Genomic DNA, 21,927 nt, shown 5'->3' with positions numbered 1-21,927 from the left:
GGTAGATACCTTGCAGGGTAATTAGATTCAAAACATAGAGAATCCCTCTAGGCAAAACCTTAAGTTACAAAAAAAGATACACAGACAGAAATAGTTATTCTATTCAGCACAATTCTTTTCTCAGCCATTTAAAGGAATCATAATCTAACACATACCTAGCTAGATTACTTACTAAAAGTTCTAAGACTCCATTCCTGGTCTATCCCTGACAAAAGCAGCATATAGACAGACACACAGACACTTTGTTTCTCTCCCTCCTCCCAGCTTTTGAAAGTATCTTGTCTCCTCATTGGTCATTTTGGTCAGGTGCCAGCGAGGTTACCTTTAGCTTCTTAACCCTTTACAGGTGAGAGGAGTTTACCTCTGGCCAGGAGGGATTTTAAAGGGGTTTACCCTTCCCTTTATTTTTATGACAGGGGCCATACAGTGGGTTTTGGAAGTGATGGAGAAGCCCTGCCTGGCTCTCTACCCACACTGCTGAATTTTTTTTCAATGTTCCTGTTCAGTTATTATTTTAGCGTGATGCCAAAATTTTCGTGAGAAATGGAAGTGAGACACATGAAACTGTGATTTTTAACAGTTTATCTCTCAGCTAAACCTCAATGGAATCTCATGGAACAAAGGAAAGACATTCCTTTAGCCCAAGGGCTTGCTCCTTGACAAATGTAAAGGGCCTATGGCAAAAATGGAAGTGTTACAGCTTAAAAAGCTCACAGTTATTTTTATCAAAAGAAGTGTTAGACAACCAAAATATAGGGATCACTATCTGTCCCATCTGTAATATCCTACAAGGTTAGAGCCTGGACTGAGTCTTCAGATGCCTAGACTAAGCCAAATTCCCTCAAATGCTAAGGCTTTGCAAACAGAAAAGTTAATAAACCTTACTGACTTGGATAAATTGGATATTAAGTATCTCTTAGCATGGCCTTAGTATATGGTGAGGCTGATATTGGACTACTGTATCTCTCTCTGTTGTCCACATTATAAAAAGAATGTTGAAAAATTGGAGGTTGCAGAAAAAAACCTACAAATGATTTGAGGCCAGATAAAATACCTTACACTGAGAGCCTTAAAAAGTTCAGTATGTTTACCTGACTAAAAAAAAGACTAAAAGGTGACTTGAATACAGTGTATAAGTACCTTCATGAGGAGAAAATACTGGGCACTACAGGGCTCTTTAACCTTGAGGAGAACAGCATAACAAAAACCGATTTGTAGAAGCAGAAGCCAGAGAAATTCAGATTAGAAATAAGGCATAAACTTTGAAAAGTGAGGGTGACTAACCACTGAACAAACTAGTAATGGAAGGGGTGGATTCTCCATCTCTCGATGTCTTAAAATCAAGATAAGATGCGTTTCTGGAAGATCTCTTTTAGCCAAACACAAGTTATTGGGCACCGTCACAGGGGTAACTGGGTAAAATTTAATAGCCTGTGATATACAAGAAGAGTGAGGCTAGAAGATCTAATGGGCCCTTCTGGCCTTAAACTGTATGAATCTTCTTTCTTTCAATTCATCCTAAAGTTCAATGCCAAATGCATTGGCTGAATCTTGTATAAATCTACCCAATTTAGGAGGACAATGGGAAAGTGACACCTGGCTCTCTAATCAAGTCTGCTAGATTATGAGCAAACTAATTTGGAACTAGTTTATACCTGAGGCACTTTTAGGAAGTTTTTGGAGGGTGTTCACTACTATATGCATATGAAGTGTTATTACTTATGCAACATAAATGGAGCACAGTACCTTTGCTGCCCACAAAATCATATAAAAGAAGGGTAATAGACCAAGTACAGTATTTATGATTGTTACTATATACATAGCACTATCTTTTCATGTTGTTAGCTTGATTTTTGTGTATTATTTGTATATTTTTAGTAGTATTTTGTGTGTCACTCATTTATGTCAGAGCATTGGGGTATTTAGTCATGAAGTTATTGAACAAAACAATCCTTTATTTTTGTAAAATTAAACCTACCGAAAAATACTGTTCAGCTTCAAGCTGATCCTGAAGTTCCCGCATCTGACCTTCATTTCCTCTGTATTGCCTTAAAGAGAGAAAACAAAACCTCATATAAAAGCCACCCATTACACTTGCACCTTGAAACTCAGCATTTTTCTTTCATATGCACCCACCTCCTCCTTCACACACCACCTGTAAACACGGTAATTCATAAACACCACATTCTAAGATTCCAGTGTAACAATATAATTTATGGTACCATAATGGTAGCCGCCACAGATAATTTGGATGGGAAGCAGTGCTCCGAAAATGCTTGGTTTCGGTCTTCGACCTGCAGACTATTGTGGCACAGGTCCAATAAAGGAAGGATATTCTTGTTGGAAAAGTAATGCAGGCTCCTGTCAAGCTAAAAAAATCATAAGTGAGAGGAGGAGTGTTTTAAGGAGAAAAAAATGTACCCAGTCATGGAGCTCAGTGGTCCTCCAACAGACGCTCCGAAGTCTAAACCTCAAATGGTGGTTCTTGGATAGGCACTTCAATTGCTCCAGAAAGGCTGGACAAGCCTGAGCATAGAAGTATCAGCCAAGCAAAGCTTTTTATATTTCAAAATAAAAATATTCTAATACAATAAATACATACACATCTTCACAAAGACACATTTAAAAAATGCCAACAAGTATTTTTGGTTTCTGGAAAAAGGTGACCGACAAAATACATGAACATGGGGGGGTGGGGGGGGGGGGATTTTCCATTTTATGTCAGGCCTCTACTTACTTAGTGAGTTGAGCAAACTCAAATTCCAATAATCTCTTCGCTTCCAACAACGTATTGATCTCCTGTTTCAGCTGCTTCTCAGAACCCTTCAAGTTGTCTGCCTCAAAAGCTTGTGTTTTCAGTTCATTCTGTGTCATTAGTCGCTTATTTGTCTCTTGTTCCAGCTGAAGTGTTAGATTCTTAACCTAATTGTTTAATTAATCATTTTAATTTAAAATTCTTTTACCAAATATTTTCCTGGATTTTGTTAAAAGTAATAATGTTTCACATGTGCATTATTTTATGTCAAGCATAACCATTTCCTACATTTTAATCATGAAATAATGCATACAAATATTCAAAATAGCCTTCAATATTACTTGGGTGCAATATCATAGAAACTAGTTTTTCTTATAGATTTTAGTCTATATTTCAGCCTCAAGAACTGCCCTGTTCCCAGCCATTCATTTTTTCTTTTGTAACAGACTCTGGGGTGGGGCCTGAATTCATTCTCATCTATTCTACCTTAAGGGGGACAGTGGAAGAGGCCCAAGAGGTTTGACAGACCCCCATTCTTCTTTGTGGAATTCAGGTTTTACAAGCTTTGTGTCTTTTCACCCTAGAAAGTTATGCTGCCCAGAGCGGTCTAAAATTTGAATTGCAGACAACATGGCCTAGCAGAAAGGCTTTCAGACTGACTCTTCCAATTTAATCTGAAAGGACAGTGGGGATGAGACCTAATAACAACAATTAGCTCTTATATATCTTACAACAACTTTCAGCTGGTGTTTCTGAGATTAAATTTTGCATGCTCTGAATGATACACTGCATTTTGAAGGATTCAAATTCAGAACACACAAAATATCTATTTTGCAAGTGTAATAAGAGTGCATGTTCAAACTCACAGGCAAGCTTTATTTAAAAAAAATAGAAATAAAATTAAATGCAAAAATTACCAATCAGGTAAGAGTTCAAACACAAAAGCAACAGGACACCAAAAAGTTAGCTTCTCACAGCAACATTAACTAGCAATGTTATAAATTAAGGCATACAATTATAACAGCATAAATGAATACATGTCAAATGTTAGATCTGGCTATTCCCATTAATGTGGGAAAATTAACGTTTGAATTTACTGACTGTTTTGCAATTCAACTTAGTGTCCTTTAATACACAGATAGTATATTCTTCAGTAATAAATTGATGGCTTTGATAATGCAGAAGAAAATATGCTAGCCACTTTGAAACCAATCTCTGCAAAACTTACTTCCTGCACAACTCTATTGCGTAGGACCCCACTGACTTCATACCTGGAATCAGTTCACTATTAATGCATAGCACTTATAAAGGAAGACTGAAAGAAAGACATATTATCCAGGGTCTGAGACAGACATGGCATTTGACCTACTCAGACATAAATGTTTACACCGTTTAGATGAAATTTCTTAGTACAGTTATATTCAATAACGTTACGCTACATAAATATCTCAACTTAAATAGATTCAGTTTTCTATTTCTTAATGCAACTATCATTCTTTAATTTGTCTTTTACATAGAAAACATGATAAGTAAAAATGCAGGTTTTGCTTACTTCATCCTCAAGCCTCTCCTTTTGCTCAGTGAGGTGCTCAAGCTTCTGCTGAGACTGCTTCAGGTCAAAGTCCAGCGTGGAACATTGTTTTTCAATCTGAACTATTTGATTTTCTGCCCTGTCTCTTGCTGCCCTCTCCTCCTTTACTTTTTTTTCCATTTCTAAACAGGGAACAAAAGCAATTGACAGCACAATAAAAAGGTATATTTGCAAAAATACAAATATGTTACTTATAAGAATATGTTTGCTTGACCATGCCTTTCTTAAATACACCTAATATTCCAGCTTTGATTCTATCCTTGGGAGTTAAGCACAGGGTTTCTCTCCCCCCACACACTGGCTGGGGCGTTTGAAATCCTTTACAGTCAGATGAGTATGCATCTCTAGTCTACTACTGAACAAAATCATTATAGTATTGTTGCAAGAGACAGAGAGACAGTGATAGTGATTGCCAGAGTGTTAGGACCCTCCTACAGGCAGCTACTTGTCACTCCGCTAACTGCCATTATATCAGTGCTTGAAATGTTCCAGCCAGTTCATGTGTTGCTCAAAAACAGAGAGCTTTGAGAGCCATTGAGAAATGGAATTAAATAAAAATTTTGATAGAAGGAATAGCAAAAAACAGTCTAAGGTGTGTCAACACACTAGGGTTACCAACTTTCTAATCGCACAAAACCAAACACCCTTGCCGCCCTCCTGCCCCGAGGCCCCACCCCTTCTCTGAGGTTCCATCCCCCGCTCACTACATCTCTCCTCCCTCCGTTGCTCACTCTCCCCACCCTGACACACTTTCACCAGGATGGCAGGGGGTTGGTGTATAGGAGAGAGTGAGGGCTCTGGCTGGAGGTGTAGGCTCCAGGGTGGGGCCAGACATGAGGGGTTCACGGTGCAGGAGGGGGCTCTGGGCTGGGGCAAGGGTGCAGTAGGGGGCTCCAGGCTGGAGCCGAGAGGTTTGGGGTCTGGGCAGCACTTACTTCAGGTGGCTCCCAGAAGCAGGCGGCATGTCCAGCTCCTAGGCGGAGGGCCCAGGGGGCTCTGTGCGCTGCCTGCACCCACAGGCGCCACCCCCGCAGCTCCCATTGGCTGTAGTTCCCGGCCAATGGGTGTTGTGGAGCTGGCACTCAGGGCGGGGGCAGCGCACGGAGCCCCCATGACCCCCACTGCGCCTAGGAGCCAGACATGCCAGCCACTTCAGGGAGCTGCATGGAGCCAGGGCAGGCAGGGAGCCTGCCTTAGCCCTGCTGCACCACCGACCAGACTTTTAGAGGCCCAGTCAGCAGTGCTGACACGAGCCAGCAGGGTCCCTTTTCTACTGGGCGTTCCAGTTGAAAACCGGATGCCTAGCAACCCTAGAACACACTAAAAAAACATGGGCCTCTAAATTATGAAGGGAAGTGGTTGGATGAGTACAAGTCATGTGTGATACCTATAATTTTACTGCTTTGAAGTTAACTAATTTTTCCTTAACTTGAAGATATAAACAGTACAGGGTTTTCATATCTGTAGTACAGTGATGTTAACAGATCCTATGCTGACTTATACCAGCTACGGAGAGAGCCCAGGATCTTTAAATAATGTATTACATTATGTATGTTTTCCAATTTTGATATGCATATACATTTTCTCTACACCAAGGATTAAAAACTGGTTTTATGAACACTACATTAAAAACATTCTTTGCCATTGTAACGGAATTAGGAAAACAGACCTTATTATTGCTCAGTATTTTGTTTGAAACTAAAAGGAAATACATACCACACATTGCAACTGATTTTGCCTCTTCAATTGATTGATGTTTGTCAGTTAACCGAGCTTTAGTCACTTTATGCTCATTTACCTCCTGTTCCAGCCGCTGTTGTAATATTTTGAGTTTATAGTTTAAATCTATTTCTAAGTTATTCTTTTCCTGCAAATTAGGACAAAAAAAAAGCATACTTGATTAAAGCAGAACTGTAAAAAAAAAATTCTGGAGTATTTTACCAAGCCGTCGAATGGACCCACATTTCCTTTTCTTCCCTTAAAAAAAAAAGGAAGGGTTACATTTTTGTTTATTCACAAGTCATAATATTAATAGGGTGTATTATACCATGTCTTTTTAGGTGTTTAAAAATGAGGCTTGAAGGAGAGGAAGGGGGTAATAAGACTTTGCTGAATAAAATGAGTGTTTTTTTCTTCAATCAATCATTTCTCATTTTGAATGAACTAAAGAATGCATTAATCAATAAAGGTTTTAATTACTGCTAGCATTTCTGTGCCTCTTCCTTGGTAGTGGTTGTCTAAGTGAAAAAAGAAGGTTACTCATCCTGTGCAGTAACTGAGGTTCTTAGAGATGCGTGTCCCTATGGATGCTCCACTGTAGGTGACTGTAGAGTAGTGCCCTTAGATGGAAGGCTGGGGCTTCGGAGTGACGTGAACCAAGGACGATAGGACAATACATCCTAGTAGGGCATCTGATGCCATGTCATTGGTAATGACACAGTATTGGCTAAAAGTGTCTGTGGATGCCCAAGTGGCGGCTTTGCAAATGTCAGTAATCAGCACGTTGTTTAGAAAGTCAATCGAGGTAGACAGCGAGTGAGTAGGATGCGTTCAAGATCCAGTTTGTGTTGACAGCAAAAGGTGGATGTACTCTGAGATCTGTTTGGATAAAACTGCTACCTTTGATCTTTCAGCAAGAGAGAGGAATAAGCATGGTGAATGCCTGAAAGATTTTCTTCAGTCAAGATAAAAGGCTAATGCTTATCTGACTTCCAAGATGTGCAGAGTGGCTTCATGTTGGCTGCTATGCAGCTTTGGGAAGAAGGAGAGAAGGTGGATAGGTTGGTTTAGATGGAAAGAGGACGGCACCTTGGGTAAGAGTTCCGGATGTGATCATGAATTTGTCTTTGTGAAAGATTGTGTATAGTGGGTATTCCAAGAGAGCACCTATTTCTCTTATCCGTCGGGTGGATGTGATGACGACAAGAAATGCTGTTTTCATGGATAGGCGTATGTAGGAGCATGCTGCAATGGGCTCAAACGGGGGACTGGTGAGACAGCGCAACACTAGGCTGGGATCCCAAGGTGGGATAGGGTCTTGTATTTGATGGTACACATTTTGAAGGCTCTTAAGGAATCTTTTTGTTAGTGCATAGGTAAATACAGAATGACAGTCTATCTTGAGGTGGAATGCAGTGGTGGCAGCCAAATGGAGCTTGTGGGCAATCCTGCTCTTTTAAGTTATTCTAGAATGTAGTCTAGAATGAGCGATAAAGGAGCATTCATTGCGAGGACATGTTTGGTGTTGCACCAAGTTTGGATTCTTTTCAATTTATTGAGATAAGTAAGGCAAGTTTTTATCACGCCTGCTACGTAAAAGAATCTCTTTTACCTGTTCTGAACAGGTCATCTCCGAATCCCAGAACCATGAAGGAGCCATGCCTTCAGATGGAGGAGTTCTAAATTGGATTGGAGGATTTGGCCTGTGTCTTGAGAGAGGAGGTATGCAGTCAACTGTAGGGTGATTGGTGGACAAGCCACCTGCACACAAGGTAAGGGTACCAAATCTTTCGTGGCTACGTTGGGGCTATGAGAATGACTGTAGCTCATTCCACCTGTGTCTTGTGAAGCACTGTGAAAATAGGGGAGAGGGTGAAAAAGCGTAGAGTAGAGGTGCATCCCATGTAATGAGGAAGATGCCCCGCAGGGACATTTGGCAGTTTTGGCCATGGCGAGGATATCTATACTCAGAAATTCACAGAAGTTGAATATGTGCTGCAGGTCTCTTGTGTCTAACTCCCACTCATGGTCTTGTGAGAATCTCTTGCTCAGTGAGTCCACTGTGGTGTTCTGGTGTCCAGGTAAGTATGAGGCCAAGATGTTGATGTCATGCTGGATACAATAGTTCCACAATTTTACTGCTTCCGAGCACAGGAATTGGGACCTCGCTCCCCCTTGTCAGTTGATATAGAACATGCAAGCGATCTTGTCCATCATTACTCTTATGGTCCTTTGTCTGATTAATGGTAGAATGTGTCAGCAATTGTAGACTGCACATAATTCTAGGAGGTTGATGTGCAACACGGATTCTGAAGCAGACCACCTGCCCTGTACCATCTGTAGATGTGCTTGCCAACCAAGTAGGAAGGCCTCAGTTGTGAATATGGCTGGTTACCACAATATTTCTGAGGCACGCAGAAGATACTGCCTGTCCCTGATGGAGCATACCTTGACTTCTTTTGGAAGGAAAGGTTTGCCAGCCAGCTGATAGCAGGTAGAGATACATTCTGATCCATTCCAGGATGCCCTGTGACAAGATATCTGGCACATTAAAAGGCAAAGCTATGGCCACAAAGAGGCAGGGAGAGAGTCTAAAGGACTCATTCCTTTTGGGACAATTGAACATGACTCTGGAGATGCTAGAGGATGGAGCACCTTTTCTCCTTGTGAGGATTGCGGCTTTCCGAAGAAGACTGGCAGGAAAATTGATTGATTCAGGCGAAATTCCAAGACTACCTTAGTTATGAATTTGGGGTATGGTTTCATCACCTTCCTATGGAAGGATATACAAGGTCGTCTGGCCACAAGACCTTGGAGCTTGCTAACTCTCTCTGCTGATGCAATGGCTACAAGTAGAAACATCCTGATGGTAAGACAATATACCGAGCACTCCAACAGCAGTTCAAAAGAAGGCTTTATAAGCTTTAAAAGGACAACACTGAGGTCCCCTATGGAGGTCGGTACTCTTACTGGAGAGAAAGTATGAAGAAATTAAATAGCAGGGGTGTGACAAGACAGAGTGCAACTGTACTGGAGTGTGACACGCCAATGTGGCAGTGAGGTTGACTTCAAGGGAGTTAAATATCAGCCCCACATGTGCAAGAGCAGGTCACAGTACAACATCTTTGATTACTGGGGCTCCACTGGGTCAGTATTATTCTAGGTTGCTCAAATGGAGAATTTTTCCCATTTGGAGAAGTAGGTCAACCTTACGGATGGTTTCCTGCTCTGTGTCAGAATTTTCTGAACCCGCAGGGAACATCTGCTGTCAGTGTTGTTCAGCTAGCCAACATCCAGGCTGTCAGGTGCAAAGACTGCATCTAGATGCACTGTCTGACTGAGGTTTGGGATATCACATTAGGGTAGGAAGGAAGATGTATGGGAAGCTTCTGGGACATCTAGAGCAGATCTGATATCCAGAATGGTCTCAACCATTATAGGACTAGCACAATGATTGAGGCCCTATACTGTTGATCTTGGACATCCTGGGGACCAGGGGATACAGTACGATACCATATAGGAGTCCTCAAGAAGACTAAAATAGTAAGGCAATCGGCAGTTAGCCTGGACTCCCCACCTTCCCTGAAACAGAAGTTCTAACACTTGGTATTGTCCTCTGTGGCAAACAAATGTGTGGCGGGAGTCTCTCACTGACAGAATATTGGGTCTAGTATGGATTTTTACACAGATCACTCATGGCTGGTTACCACATTTCTTCACTAAACATCTGCTAGGTCATTGCTAATCCCTGGAAGGTGTACAGCTAGTGGAGTCACCCCCATGTTGATAAACACCATTTCCAGCATTGGATGGCTTCCAGCAGGAATGCTATACAGATGAGTCAGATGGCTCTTAGTTCCAAGGCACTCATGTGTAGGTTAAAATCATCATGAGACCAGGTATCTTACATTTGAATGTGGTTCAGGTGGGCACCCCAACCAGTCCCTATAGTGTCTGAGATAAGCATCACTGTCCCCTTTTCTCACGTTCATCAGGACAAGCCACCAACAAAACACAATCCAGGGACATTCTGGTCTCCTGCTGGGCCTGCTTCTGATCAGCCAGTCACCTACATATAAACAGGTGTAAATTCCATGTTTTCTTAGATCTGCTGCCATTACAGCTAGGAAGTTGGTGAAAACTCTCAGTGCCATGGATAGCGTGAAGGGCAAAACACTGAACTGGGAATGGCTGGCCTCTGCTGTTAACCTTATGCACTTCCCGTGAGACAGATGGATGGCAATATGTAAGTACATCATCCTGGAAGTCAATAGCCATGAACCAATCTAGAGCTTGGAGCAATGCAGGCGGGTGTTACCATCCTGAGACTGAGTATGTATTTGTTGAGTCTCTTCAGGCCTAGGATAAAAGCCCAGTCTCACCCAGGAGGCACTGGAGAATCCTACAGTGGGATCCACACTGACACACTTGAAGCTGTGATTTATTCACACAATACAAAATAATTCAATACATGATCATATTCTGACCACAGCCAGTGAACTAACATTAGCATTTTCCTGAATCATCATGTATTATTAGTTACCTTACCTTTTCACAATGATTAAGTGAGTCTTGTGCTTGTTTTCTTTCCGTTTCCACTCTTTCGAGATTATTTTTAAGATTTTTTACTTCTTCTTGTAAAGATGTAATCCGAGCTAGCAAAAACAAATTTAAAATAGTTCAATTTCAGCTACTACGCCTAGCTGCAGAAACAGGACTTTAATTTTATTTTGTCCAACTGCTAATGTATAGATGTTTCCTTTCATTAATATAAGTCCTGTTACAACATACAACAGCCACATTTTCACAGACATTAACTCTGCTGAAGTCTTATTATGGGTAGTGTGACAAAGTTCCTCCTCTGCCTTGGTGGGTCCTGCACTTATTGGCAGATTTGCTCGCCTCAGAGGTTCACGGCAGCCCTCAGTTTGGCCACTTTCGTGGCTCAAATCTGCCGTTCACTCAGTTAGCCTCATCACTGGCCAGCATGGGGAAAAGGAAGAACAATAATCCCTGCAGTCTCTGCTGATCCATCTAGTGGATCAGGGAACAGGCCAGAGACCTTCCCCTCTAGTGGAACCCACAGTCCAGGTCAACTTTTCTGGTATCAAGTAGGGAGTTGGGGGGATGGAGGGAACCCGGGCCCGCCCTCTACTCCAGGTTCCAGCCCAGGGTCCTGTGGATTGCAGCTGTCTACAGTGGCTCCTGTAACAGCTGCGTGACAGCTACAACTCCTTGGGCTACCTCCCATGGCCTCCTCCCACCACCTTCTTTATTCTCACCACAGGACCTTCCTCCTGATGTCTGATAATGCTTGTACTTCTCAGTCTTCCAGTAGTACGCCTTCTCACTCTCAGCTTCTTGCGCCTCTTGCTCCCAGCTCCTCACACGCCCATCACAAACTGAAGTGAGCTCCTTTTTAAACCCAAGTGCCCTGACTAGCCTGCCTGTCTTAATTGATTCTAGCAGCTTCTTGATTGGCTGCAGGTGTTCTAATCAGCTTGTCCTTGTTTCCAGAAAGTTCCTGATTGTTCTGGAACCTTCCCTGTTACCTTACCCAGGGAAAAGGGACCTACTTAACCTGGGGCTAATATATCTTCCTTCTATCACTCTCCTGTGGCCATCTGGCCTGACCCTGTCACAGTAGATACAACATATAACACAATGGAGCCCCAATCTCAGTTGGGGCCTCGAGGTGCTATTGCAGTACATAAACATAATTTAAATAACCTACACTGGAGAGGTCCTTCAGAGAAAGGAATTATTTTTACCCTACTGATCACTCCACAAAAGCAAAGGCTCTCCTCCAGCCTTGAGTTTGAAAAAGCTTGCCCCACACCCTATGCAGCTACTTCAGTGTACTATTAAACTGAAGACTTTAAACAGAAACACCAAGACATTTTAAGTGAAGTTTCCAATTGCAACTGTAATTTGGTTTCTTGTATTACTCTGTGTTAACTGTTATACCTTATACACACTATGTCAGCAACATAGCTCACAAGTATGTCAGACTATCTAGAACACTGCATGCTTAGCATAGTTTTTTTAAACATAAAATGTCCTAGGAATTTCTAGATGACAAAATTATGTGAAAAAGAAAACACTTCTTCCAGAATTTCAATGCTGTGCTTAGTTGTCAAACATTTGCTTGTTAAAAACTGGCAACAGCGTGTGCAGATTTCATGTGGAACTCTCTGGCTAGATACCAACAGAACATCCTGTTCTATATACTTTAGGAACTCTGAAGAAGATTACCCTTTCATGCACGCCTAAAGAGCTGTGTAGCTCTAACACTGCATCAGTGAGGTTTGCTCCACCACACCATATAATCTGTACAGGAGACCTTCCCTCTTGTCCCTTTCTATTCTGACTTCTTTGAATATATTTATTTTTCTTCATACTGGATAAATTGCCCTCTCATACACCCCGTGGCAATCTAGAGTAATTAATCTGTAATGGATTCATTCTATTAAGTTGTCTCAGTGGCTAAGCAAGTTGTCAGTTGGCTGTCATCTTGGGTTAGAGAATCTAATTATTCTCTTAAACACACAACTCTCTAAACTGTATGGAACTTTCTGATATTACCTCTGCTGTGTCAGTGTCCCAGAATCCATGAACATTGCTCTAAAGGGGTTAATATCCACAGATGAAGAAAAATCGTGTTGGAGGACGGGGAGGAGAAATCGCTGTTGTCCGCAATACTGCTTTCCCTCTCATCCCCAAAACTCAACCACACAGGAATTATGTACCTGAGTTAATACTGAATTGGTAAGACTTTTGGTACCTTAAACTGTATTTACAAATGTTCCCAAGTATTAGTCCTCTAGGGATATGCAATTCATATGTTGATTACTGCTCTGCTACGCTAAATGAACAGAATTAAACTCCTTGAAAACAGCTGGTACATCTTTTTCAGGCTTTAGACAATGGTACAGAGCAACAAAGTGAAGTTATGAAAATGGATTTTTGTAATAATAAATATTTACTGCAACATTAAAAAACTATGTACGCATGGAATGGTTACCTTGTAAATCTCCAATCATTTCAGATCCATGACTTCTGTCCCTTCGTTCTGCTTCCAATGCTGCGTGCAATTGATAACAGTCCTTTTCCACTTCCAATTTTGTGCTCTCTAGAACTCTGCATCTTTCCTGAAGTTCTCTGTTTAGTGATTCTAACTGGCTTATAGTCTTGCTCGTTTCTGTATGACTCTTTCTCAATCTTGCTGCTGTATCTGATTCTGTCCTTAGCAAATCATTGGCTTCTTCTAGCTGTTAGAGTAAGAAAAGTCAAGATTACCATTCGAAGTGTAATAATTAACAGATTTAGCTTTGCTACATTTATGTAATCAATACTATATGACAAATTTTAAGAAACAATGAAAACACTGAACAGCAATCACTTACTTGCTTTTGTAACTGTGTCATCTTCTCATTTGTCGTTTGTGAATGCTGGCTAATTTTTTTCAAGTCTTCTAACTGATCTTTTAATGTGGACACTAGAGACAGAAATGAATATGGAATTCAATTTTCCTAGCAGCTCAGAACAGAAAAGCTTTGTGTTACTAGATATTTCTACGTGAAAGACAGCAAAATAATTAGAATATTTCCTTTTAATTTCGTGAGGTCAAATTTTGTTCTTGAATATGTACACCTGGCTCACTCAAATCACTAGGGGCTCCACGTGCATACATTTAAGGGAAGAATTTGGTACTTCAAATATCAAAAACAGAAATAGTTATTTCCTGTGATAACAGAATTTCAAGAAAAAAAATCTATTCTAAAATGCTTCAAATGCTAAAAAAGTAAATTTTTCATAAAACTGTATAGTAGCGTACACATCAACATTTCTAGCACCTGGGTAACATTGCTTACCTTCATTTTCTACATTCCGTCTTTTTTCATTCTCCTGTTCAACTTTTCTATGGTATTCATTTATTTTATGTTGCAGCACCATCTTGTCCTTCTCAGACTGAGATACTGTTGATTCTAAATTTTTTCTTTGATTTCCCTGAAATTATAATAAACACTGGTATTTTCCATTTACATTTTACAGAATGATCCTACAAACTTTTTTTAATTCTGTTGTTCTGTAAGTAGTCTCACTGACTTCAAGTGGTGAAATCTTGGCTCAACTGAAGCCAGTAGGGCCAGGATTTCACTCACTGAGACTACCAATATTAACGGGAGGTTTGCAGGATAGAGCCTAATAATTCCCAACATCACTTTTGAAGTTTGTCTCTGATTAAATCTTCCAAACCACTGCAATAACTGTATTTAACACAAAAGCAAAAATTATCTGTTTACTAGGTCTATGAATACTACAATATAATGATGTCCTAGAGGATTATCTGCACACTGATTTTTAGAAATCTAGCTAATTTTGAAAAATTATATTGAATATTCTGAACAAGGCTAAACAGAGAGTTCAGCACAGGATTTGAAATGAAAGAAAGTAGTTTTCAATTGTAGAGGCAAAAAAAGTATTTTAAAATTACATTTTTCACTTTCATAACAAACATGGCCAAAATGATTTGGTGTTTTGGAATGTGGAGATTTATTCTCAAATTTAAATTGGAGTGCAAATTTTTACAGGAAAATTATAAACCTCTAGCAGTATTATGAGGACACAGATTGACTCAACACAGTTAAAAATTCTGTGATTAAGAAAAACACACCAACTTACCTCTTCATCCAGTTCCTTCATTAGCTTGTCTAGTTTTATGTTTGCAGTCCTATAAATAATAAATTATTTTAATATGTAAAAGAAGATGATCTTATTTTACATGCCTGGTATTTCAATATTTAAACTATTTAAGACCATTATTTAAAAAATGCTTACTATGTGCATGCCCTTCATCCTAAAACCAACATTTTAAATTGAAGAATGCCACCAATCAACATCAGTAGTTTATAATAGCACAATCATCAAATGTATTGACAGTTCACTGGAGGCAATGTGTGTCAAAAATGGGAAGGGTCAAATTCTGTCCCTATATCCACAAAAAGGTGCAGAGTAAGAAGTTTTTATAACTAGTAAATGTTGGTCAACACATCTTCTGCCATTCTCTAGAAAGAATGGCTCCAGCTGTGCACATCCCACATCTCTAAGAATGTGGATCCCCAATACTGATCAATTACCCATACAAATATATCCATATCATATATAGAGATATCTACATGCTATTACCACAAAAAAGTATCTCTAGAAAACTGGGGGGGGGGGGGGGGGGGGGAACGTTACTGCAGAGAGAAGGTGAAATAAGTGCTGAGTAACATCCCACAAAGGAAATATGAACTGGTCAGCCAGCAATACAGAACATCCGTTAATCCACAGCAAGATCTCCTCCAGTTCTATACATTTCGTATGGATGTCTGTCCCTAGTTTTGGCCTTTATAAAACATTAGGCCACATAAATGTTAGCCTTCTGTAGTTATTTACCTCTGTCCAAAAAAGTTATAGCAAAAACAATTCAGACAATATTAACTAATGTAATAAATAGCAGTTTATACCAACATATGTAATCAAATTAGGGCTGTTGATTAATCGCAGTTAACTTATGTGTGATTAACTCAAAAAAATTAATCACGATTAATTGCAATTTTAATTGCACTGTTAAACAATAAAATACCAATTGAAGTGTATTTAATATTTTTGGATGTTTTTCTACATTTTCAAATATATTGATTTCAATTACAACACAGAATACAAAGTGTAAATTGCTCAATTTATATTATTTTATATTACAAATATTTGCACTGTAAAAATTATAAACAAAAGAAATAGTATTTTTCAGTTCACCTCATAAGTACTGTAGTGTAATCTCTATATCATGAAAGTGCAACTTACAAATGTAAATTTTTTTTGTTACATAACTGCACTAAAAAAAATGTAAAACTTTACAGCCTACAAGTCCACTCAGTCCTACTTCTTGTTCAGCCAAGTGTTAAGACAAACAAGTTTGTTTACATTTACAGCACATAATGCTGCCGGCTTCTTATTTACAATGTCACCAGAAAGTGAGAACAGGCATTTGCATGGCACTTTTGTAGCCAGCATTGCAAGGTATTTACATGCCAGATATACTAAACATTTGTATGCCCATTCATGCTTCGGCCACCATTCCACAGGACATACTTGTTTAAAAAAAAAAAATTCATTAATTAAATTGTGACTTAACTCCTTGGGGGAGAATTGTACGTCTCCTGCTCTGTGTCTTACCCACATTCTGCCAAATATTTCATGTTACAGCAGTCTCAGATGATGACCCAGCACATGTTGTTTATTTTAAGAACAATTTCACTGCAGATTTGACAAAATGCAAAGACGGTACCAATGTGAGATTTCTAAAGATAGCTACAGCACTCGACCCAAGGTTTAGGAATCTGAAGTGCCATCCAAAATCTGAGAGGGATGAGGTGTGGAACATGCTTTCAGAAGTCCTAAAAGAGCAACACTCCAATGCAGAAACTAAAGAACCTGAACCACCAAAAAAGAAAATCAACCTTCTGCTGGTGGCATCTGACTCAGATGATGAAAACGAACATGAGTGAGTCTGCATTGCTTTGGATTGTTATCGAGCAGAACACCTCATCAGCATGGACGCAAGTCCTCTGAAATGGTGGTTGAAGCATGAAGGGACATATGAATCTTTAGCGCATCTGGCATGTAATTATCTTGCAAGGTCGGCTATAACAGTGCCTTGCGAAAGCCTGTTCTCAATTTCAGGTGACATTGTAAACAAGAAGTGGGCAGCATTATCTCCTGCAAACATAAGCAAATTTGTGTGTCTTAGCGATTGGTTCAACAAGAATTAGGACTGAGTGGACTTGTAGGCTGTGAAGTTTTACACTGTTTTATTTTTGAATGCAGTTATTTTTTTGTTCCCAGTTCTACACTTGTAAGTTCAACTTTCATGATAAAGAGATTACACTATAGTACTTGTATTAGGTGAATTGAAAAATACTATTTCTTTTGTTTTTTACAGTGCAAATATTTGTAATAAAAAAGTGAGCACTATACACCAATATATTTGAAAATGTAAAAAAACCCCAAAATATTTAAATAAATGCTATTCTATTATTAACAGCCCGATTAATTGCAATTATTTTTTTTAAAATAGCACGATTAATCACAATTAATTTTTGTAATCGCTTGACAATCTATTAATCAAATCTATTAACTCTGTGATAAAATGTGTTTAACTGTGAGACATCAGAAGACACACTGATGTTACTGAATACTCGCTGTCAGTGTGATTGTAGGGATACAATTGTTGAATATATTTCTAGCATCCCACATGCTGCCATGTGGTCGGTAGTCAGTATGTGGACAGTGAAACTCCGGATATGTGTAAAGAGCACACTATGTACTAAATACTACTCTGTGGTCTGAATTCCTATAAGACCATTTTTGGTAGCAATTCTTCTAAGATAACCAACAGCAATGTGTGCACATTAAGTTCCATGATTATCAGATTTTCAACTGTATGCTCATGTTTTGAAGGTGCAAGAATAGGCAGTAATTTGTCAGATATTTACTTTTTTCAAGAATATAACAGAATTTAGTACTCAGATAGAAAACTGCTGCTCATATCTGTCTTAATCTCAACAAAAGTTATATGCTGGATCTTTCAATAGTACTGCAGCATTTAAGATACCAAGATGCTGGACAATCTTAAACTCCAATATTCTAGAACATGTGGTGCACATAGTATTTTAGGTTCTTTAAAAAAAAAAAAAAAAAAAATCTACGTATTCACTGTATCCCGCAGATGTTTTGAAACCTATCAGGGTAGTGGAAAGAAAAACAACATGGAGTTCAAATATTCAAGATATGTGTCTGTCTCACTGATGCGAACACAAACAATTAATCATCATCTTTAAATACACAAGAAAAACATTCTGAGATCATTTTAAAGTGATTTAATTTATGGCCTTGAATCTCAGACCACTGAATTACTATAGTAGCAATATTGATATCGTGCTTGTTATCCTTAATGTATTTTTTACAGAGCTGATGGTTTATATTATTTAATTCTGAAAATGTATTTAAATTCAGTCTCACCTGCACTTTTGCTCCATTTCATCCTTCAATTGCATTTCATTTTGAAGTTGCTCTTCCAACTGATAGATAGTTTTCTGCATATTTTCCAGCTTAAAATATATATACATACATATTTAAAATATATGCACTACAGTCTATGAAACTTGTAAAAAAATTCCAGCACTTGCCTGGACTAGCTAAATGATGTCATAATCTATCTATTTTATATCAAGCATTTAATGACAGAGGAATGGAAGAGACTAGTTTCCACTCTGTGCACAAACACTGGCATGAGAAGAAAAATGTAAAGACTATGTTTTGTTAGTTATTAAAGTGTGATATTCCCTTCTTGAAGCTTTTAAAATAAATTACAAAACAACAATGCAACGTAGCAGTTGCGAAATCAAACAAAGTATCTCTCAATCAAAGTTCAACTTATTCCTGCAGTGCTATCTCAGTTCATAGATTTCATTATAAAGAATATGTAAAACAGAGTAAGGCCTGATCCTTCATACATCTAGGCACAAGAGTAAAGCATTATGTACCTGAATAGTACTGCTGAAACACATGAGTAAATTGCTCATATGCTTAAGTGTTTACAGGATCAAGCCTAAGTTATTATTGCAAGGGATATAGGAAACATTATTTGTATTTACGTGAAAATTTCCTTTTTTTCGCCTCTAATAGGAAGATCCACAGACCTTTTTCAGTGAATCTTCTGCTTGTCAACAGCTCTGGAAGTAGAATCAGACCTGGGAGCCTCTGATAGGGAGGAAATGGCTCAGTGCCCGAAGATTTAGCTAATCTGAGAAAATTTCTGCAGCTTCTACTATATGACCACTTTATAAACCTTTGAAACTACTACCAAGAACTTCAGATCCTCTTACTACAATAAAGTTACTGCACAGGATCTCTTCTTTGCCACAAAAAGATGACCACCAAGATACATCCCAGATGTTCAATATTTTCAGTCTCTTCATGTGCTTGGCCTTAGTTGGTTCCCCCAGTCTTCACTCATAATATTTTAAGAGCTGCATGGAAAGGGATTAACAGTTCCAATTTATATCCTGAAAGGAAATGTATCCAAGTGGTCTTGCTATCTATCCTCAAGTAACTCCTCCTAAGGTGGGCTGTCTGGAGGAAAGCATAGATGTGTTGCTACTTTTCAATAAAACAGTATCTAAATACTCTGGGGCAATACTTTGTTTTGGGTCTCCTGTATTTTGAGGAGTCAGACAACTGTCAGTCATTTCAGAAAGGACTGCTCTTCCTAGGTCTCTTGAGATTCACCCCAACCACTCCCCATCCTACCGAATTTGTGCTTTGAGAAATTAGGTTCTAAGGCTCCATAGTAGGATGACAAAGAAAGGAGGTTCCACATGATATCTGTCCCTGCTCCTTCTGAATACTTTATACAGGAACTGTTCTGCTGCTCTGCTGGTATCTGATATTTGGGGAGAGAAGCTAATGCTCTTTACCCATCTTAGATGGGAGCGTGTGAGAGATTTATTTTCCTGCTTCTGAGCAGGATGTTTCCTTGCTTCCTTTTTCTATTTTTTAGACTTTTCTTGCTATTCCAATGGAAAGAGGAAAACAGAGAATCTATACTCCTCAAGAGGCTGAGGAGTTTGGCAAGTGACTACCCCGGCTGGTTTTATAATTTTGCTTTCTTCCACATCACTGGGCTGCTCTGAGGTATCCAGAGGTAGAGTGGAGAGGCTCTGTAACTTTTCTCCATCTAGATAAGACAATATGCTTTATGAATTTATTAGACTCTGCCACAAAGCTTTGAGATATGAGGGAGTTCCCCAATCTCTTCCAGAGGAAGTGGACTCGATCCTGAGATCTTAGAGTAGCCCTGACAATGAAATCTAAAGGGAGAATCCCACCTACTGCTGCACCATAGAAATCATGTGACCCTTGAAAGAGACGATTCCTAAGCGGTACCCCTTTGACTCGATGGATGGTGTCTAACCCCATAATTTGTAGGGACAAGGGGGGGGACCAGGGGAAGCCTGTACATGGAGCAGCCACTTTGCCTGAATGAGTCACACAGAAAATAAGGCTGGGTTACATAAGGGCTCACCCACACTTTGCTAAGAAAGGGCATGGGAGCTGGACAGAAATAAATGAAGGGCTCCTTACTGCCTACTTGCGTCTCTGTGTCTAGGTTGCTCTCCTTTTTTCTCTCTCCATGCTGACTACTCCAGGGTGTTTTTTGTTTTTGCTTTTTGTGGAGGGAAGAGGAATAGTTGTCCACACTGACAGTTGGGGATGACAGCCCAGGAATTTCTGTACTCAATCTTGCTGGCTTGGAGCTGGCTGCCTTGTGCCTCTGGCTGCCTGCGTGCTGCAGTTCCCTAAGAGGCTTGCCCAGACATGCTGTGCTAGCAGCTGCCCCAGCCAGTTACCTTAGTTATCAAAAGATGTTCTTTCAGAGAGGTTTCTGCCAAAGTCTAAGGCTAAATAACGAAAGCCATCAAAAGCCTGGAATTCAACAAACTGAGCAGTCAGAATAAAAACATTTCTTTATGTTTTTGTTTCTGTTCTGCATTCTGGGGCAGGGAGAGTCTGGAGAAGTTTGCCGACAGAGAGAAGGCAAGAACAAAAAACTCTCTGGGATCTTTAGGGGCTGGCCACACCCTCCCTGACAAAGACTTAACATGTCTGGTTCTACCTCCTCAGTGGTGAGGAGACTGAAGACCCACTGCAAATGATTTTCTAAATCTTTTTTAACTTAACTTTTAGACTCTGATGGGCACTGAATTTCAAGCGTTAAAACAAAATAAAGGAGTAAAGTTAATTCATACTTCCAAATAGATTCAGAATTTCAATTAAAGGACTATGGATTCCTTCTCTCTCTAGAATCTTAAGGTCGAATCCTATGAGGTCCTGAAGATCCTCAAAACCCAATGTGTTCCCTGGAAATTGCAGACACTCAATTCCTCCCATGAGGCACTCAGCACCTTGCAGAACTGTACACGTAGGCAGTATCTTGTGTCACATTTACTTAACTTTGTTTGCAGTGTTGTTGTAGCCGTGTTGCTCCCAGGATATTAGAGAGACAAGGTGGGTGAGGTAAGATCTTTTATTGGACCAACTTCAGTTGGTGAAAGAGACAAGCTTTCAAGCTACAAAGAGCTCTTCTAGGGGATTCTCGCAATGACTAAGCAACTCAGGTGCCTGCTCAGGCACTTTTCAAAACTCACTAGGAGCCTGTCTGCACCTAAATACCTGAAAATCTGGCCTTAAATTCTTATTTTCTCACCTCACCAACCAAAGGAAGGTGAAGTAACATACAAGAAAGAAGACACCAGTCAAAATGGGCACAAAGAATCAGCATCCTTCAAATCAAACATTTACTGAACTATGTTAAGCCAATATAAGATATAACTGGTTCCTTTGCCCTTTAAAAATATTTCTGTAAGTGACACAGTATTTAAGAACAAACTATAGAGAGTCATCAAAAATAGGCATAAAACAGAGCACGTTCTGCAGTTGCATTTTTTTCCTTTCATTCAACTGTATAGCCTTCCTTTTCTTCCTCTGTTTGGAAAACACCTTGTATTGCAATCTAATTAATAATAAATAGTAACAGACAGTCATTGATATCTGCTTAATGGAATGGACAATAGAAACAAGGCATGGATCGGGCTAGTAGCATCCAAGCCTAGCATGATAGCTATTACAGCTAACCAGAAAATTTTTGGATAGAATATTTTTCCATCAAAAAACGCCAATTTTAAATATTCAGCAACAATGGGTTGATTTTGCAAAAAAATTAAATGGAAACCTGCCTGATTTCCTTCCCCAACCC

At 39.5% G+C, this 21,927-nt stretch overlaps 1 protein-coding gene across 5 annotated transcripts in view; it reads right to left on the bottom strand.

Moving 5' to 3' along the window:
- Positions 1-21,927, bottom strand: part of ROCK1 (Rho associated coiled-coil containing protein kinase 1) — a 185,185-nt gene that overhangs the window by 49,094 nt on the left and 114,164 nt on the right. For 3 of the 5 annotated variants that reach the window (XM_037892768.2, XM_037892769.2, XM_037892771.1), the window contains 11 exons: positions 18,132-18,220; positions 14,751-14,799; positions 13,940-14,075; positions 13,472-13,563; positions 13,090-13,336; positions 10,614-10,720; positions 6,063-6,213; positions 4,308-4,468; positions 2,738-2,922; positions 2,223-2,369; positions 1,979-2,048 (listed from right to left, as the gene is read on the bottom strand). In XM_037892768.2, coding sequence (XP_037748696.1) covers positions 1,979-2,048; positions 2,223-2,369; positions 2,738-2,922; positions 4,308-4,468; positions 6,063-6,213; positions 10,614-10,720; positions 13,090-13,336; positions 13,472-13,563; positions 13,940-14,075; positions 14,751-14,799; positions 18,132-18,220 — 1,434 coding nt within the window. The remainder of the gene's footprint in view (positions 1-1,978; positions 2,049-2,222; positions 2,370-2,737; positions 2,923-4,307; positions 4,469-6,062; positions 6,214-10,613; positions 10,721-13,089; positions 13,337-13,471; positions 13,564-13,939; positions 14,076-14,750; positions 14,800-18,131; positions 18,221-21,927) is intronic. The other 2 variants (XM_037892770.2, XM_043539783.1) reach the window with 1 other exon arrangement.

The sequence above is a fragment of the Chelonia mydas genome, chromosome 2 (genome assembly GCF_015237465.2).
Source record: "Chelonia mydas isolate rCheMyd1 chromosome 2, rCheMyd1.pri.v2, whole genome shotgun sequence".
Classification (NCBI taxonomy): Eukaryota; Metazoa; Chordata; order Testudines; family Cheloniidae; genus Chelonia; species Chelonia mydas.
Note: the sequence above shows the minus strand (reverse complement) of the source record. Positions and strands in the feature narration are given on the sequence as shown.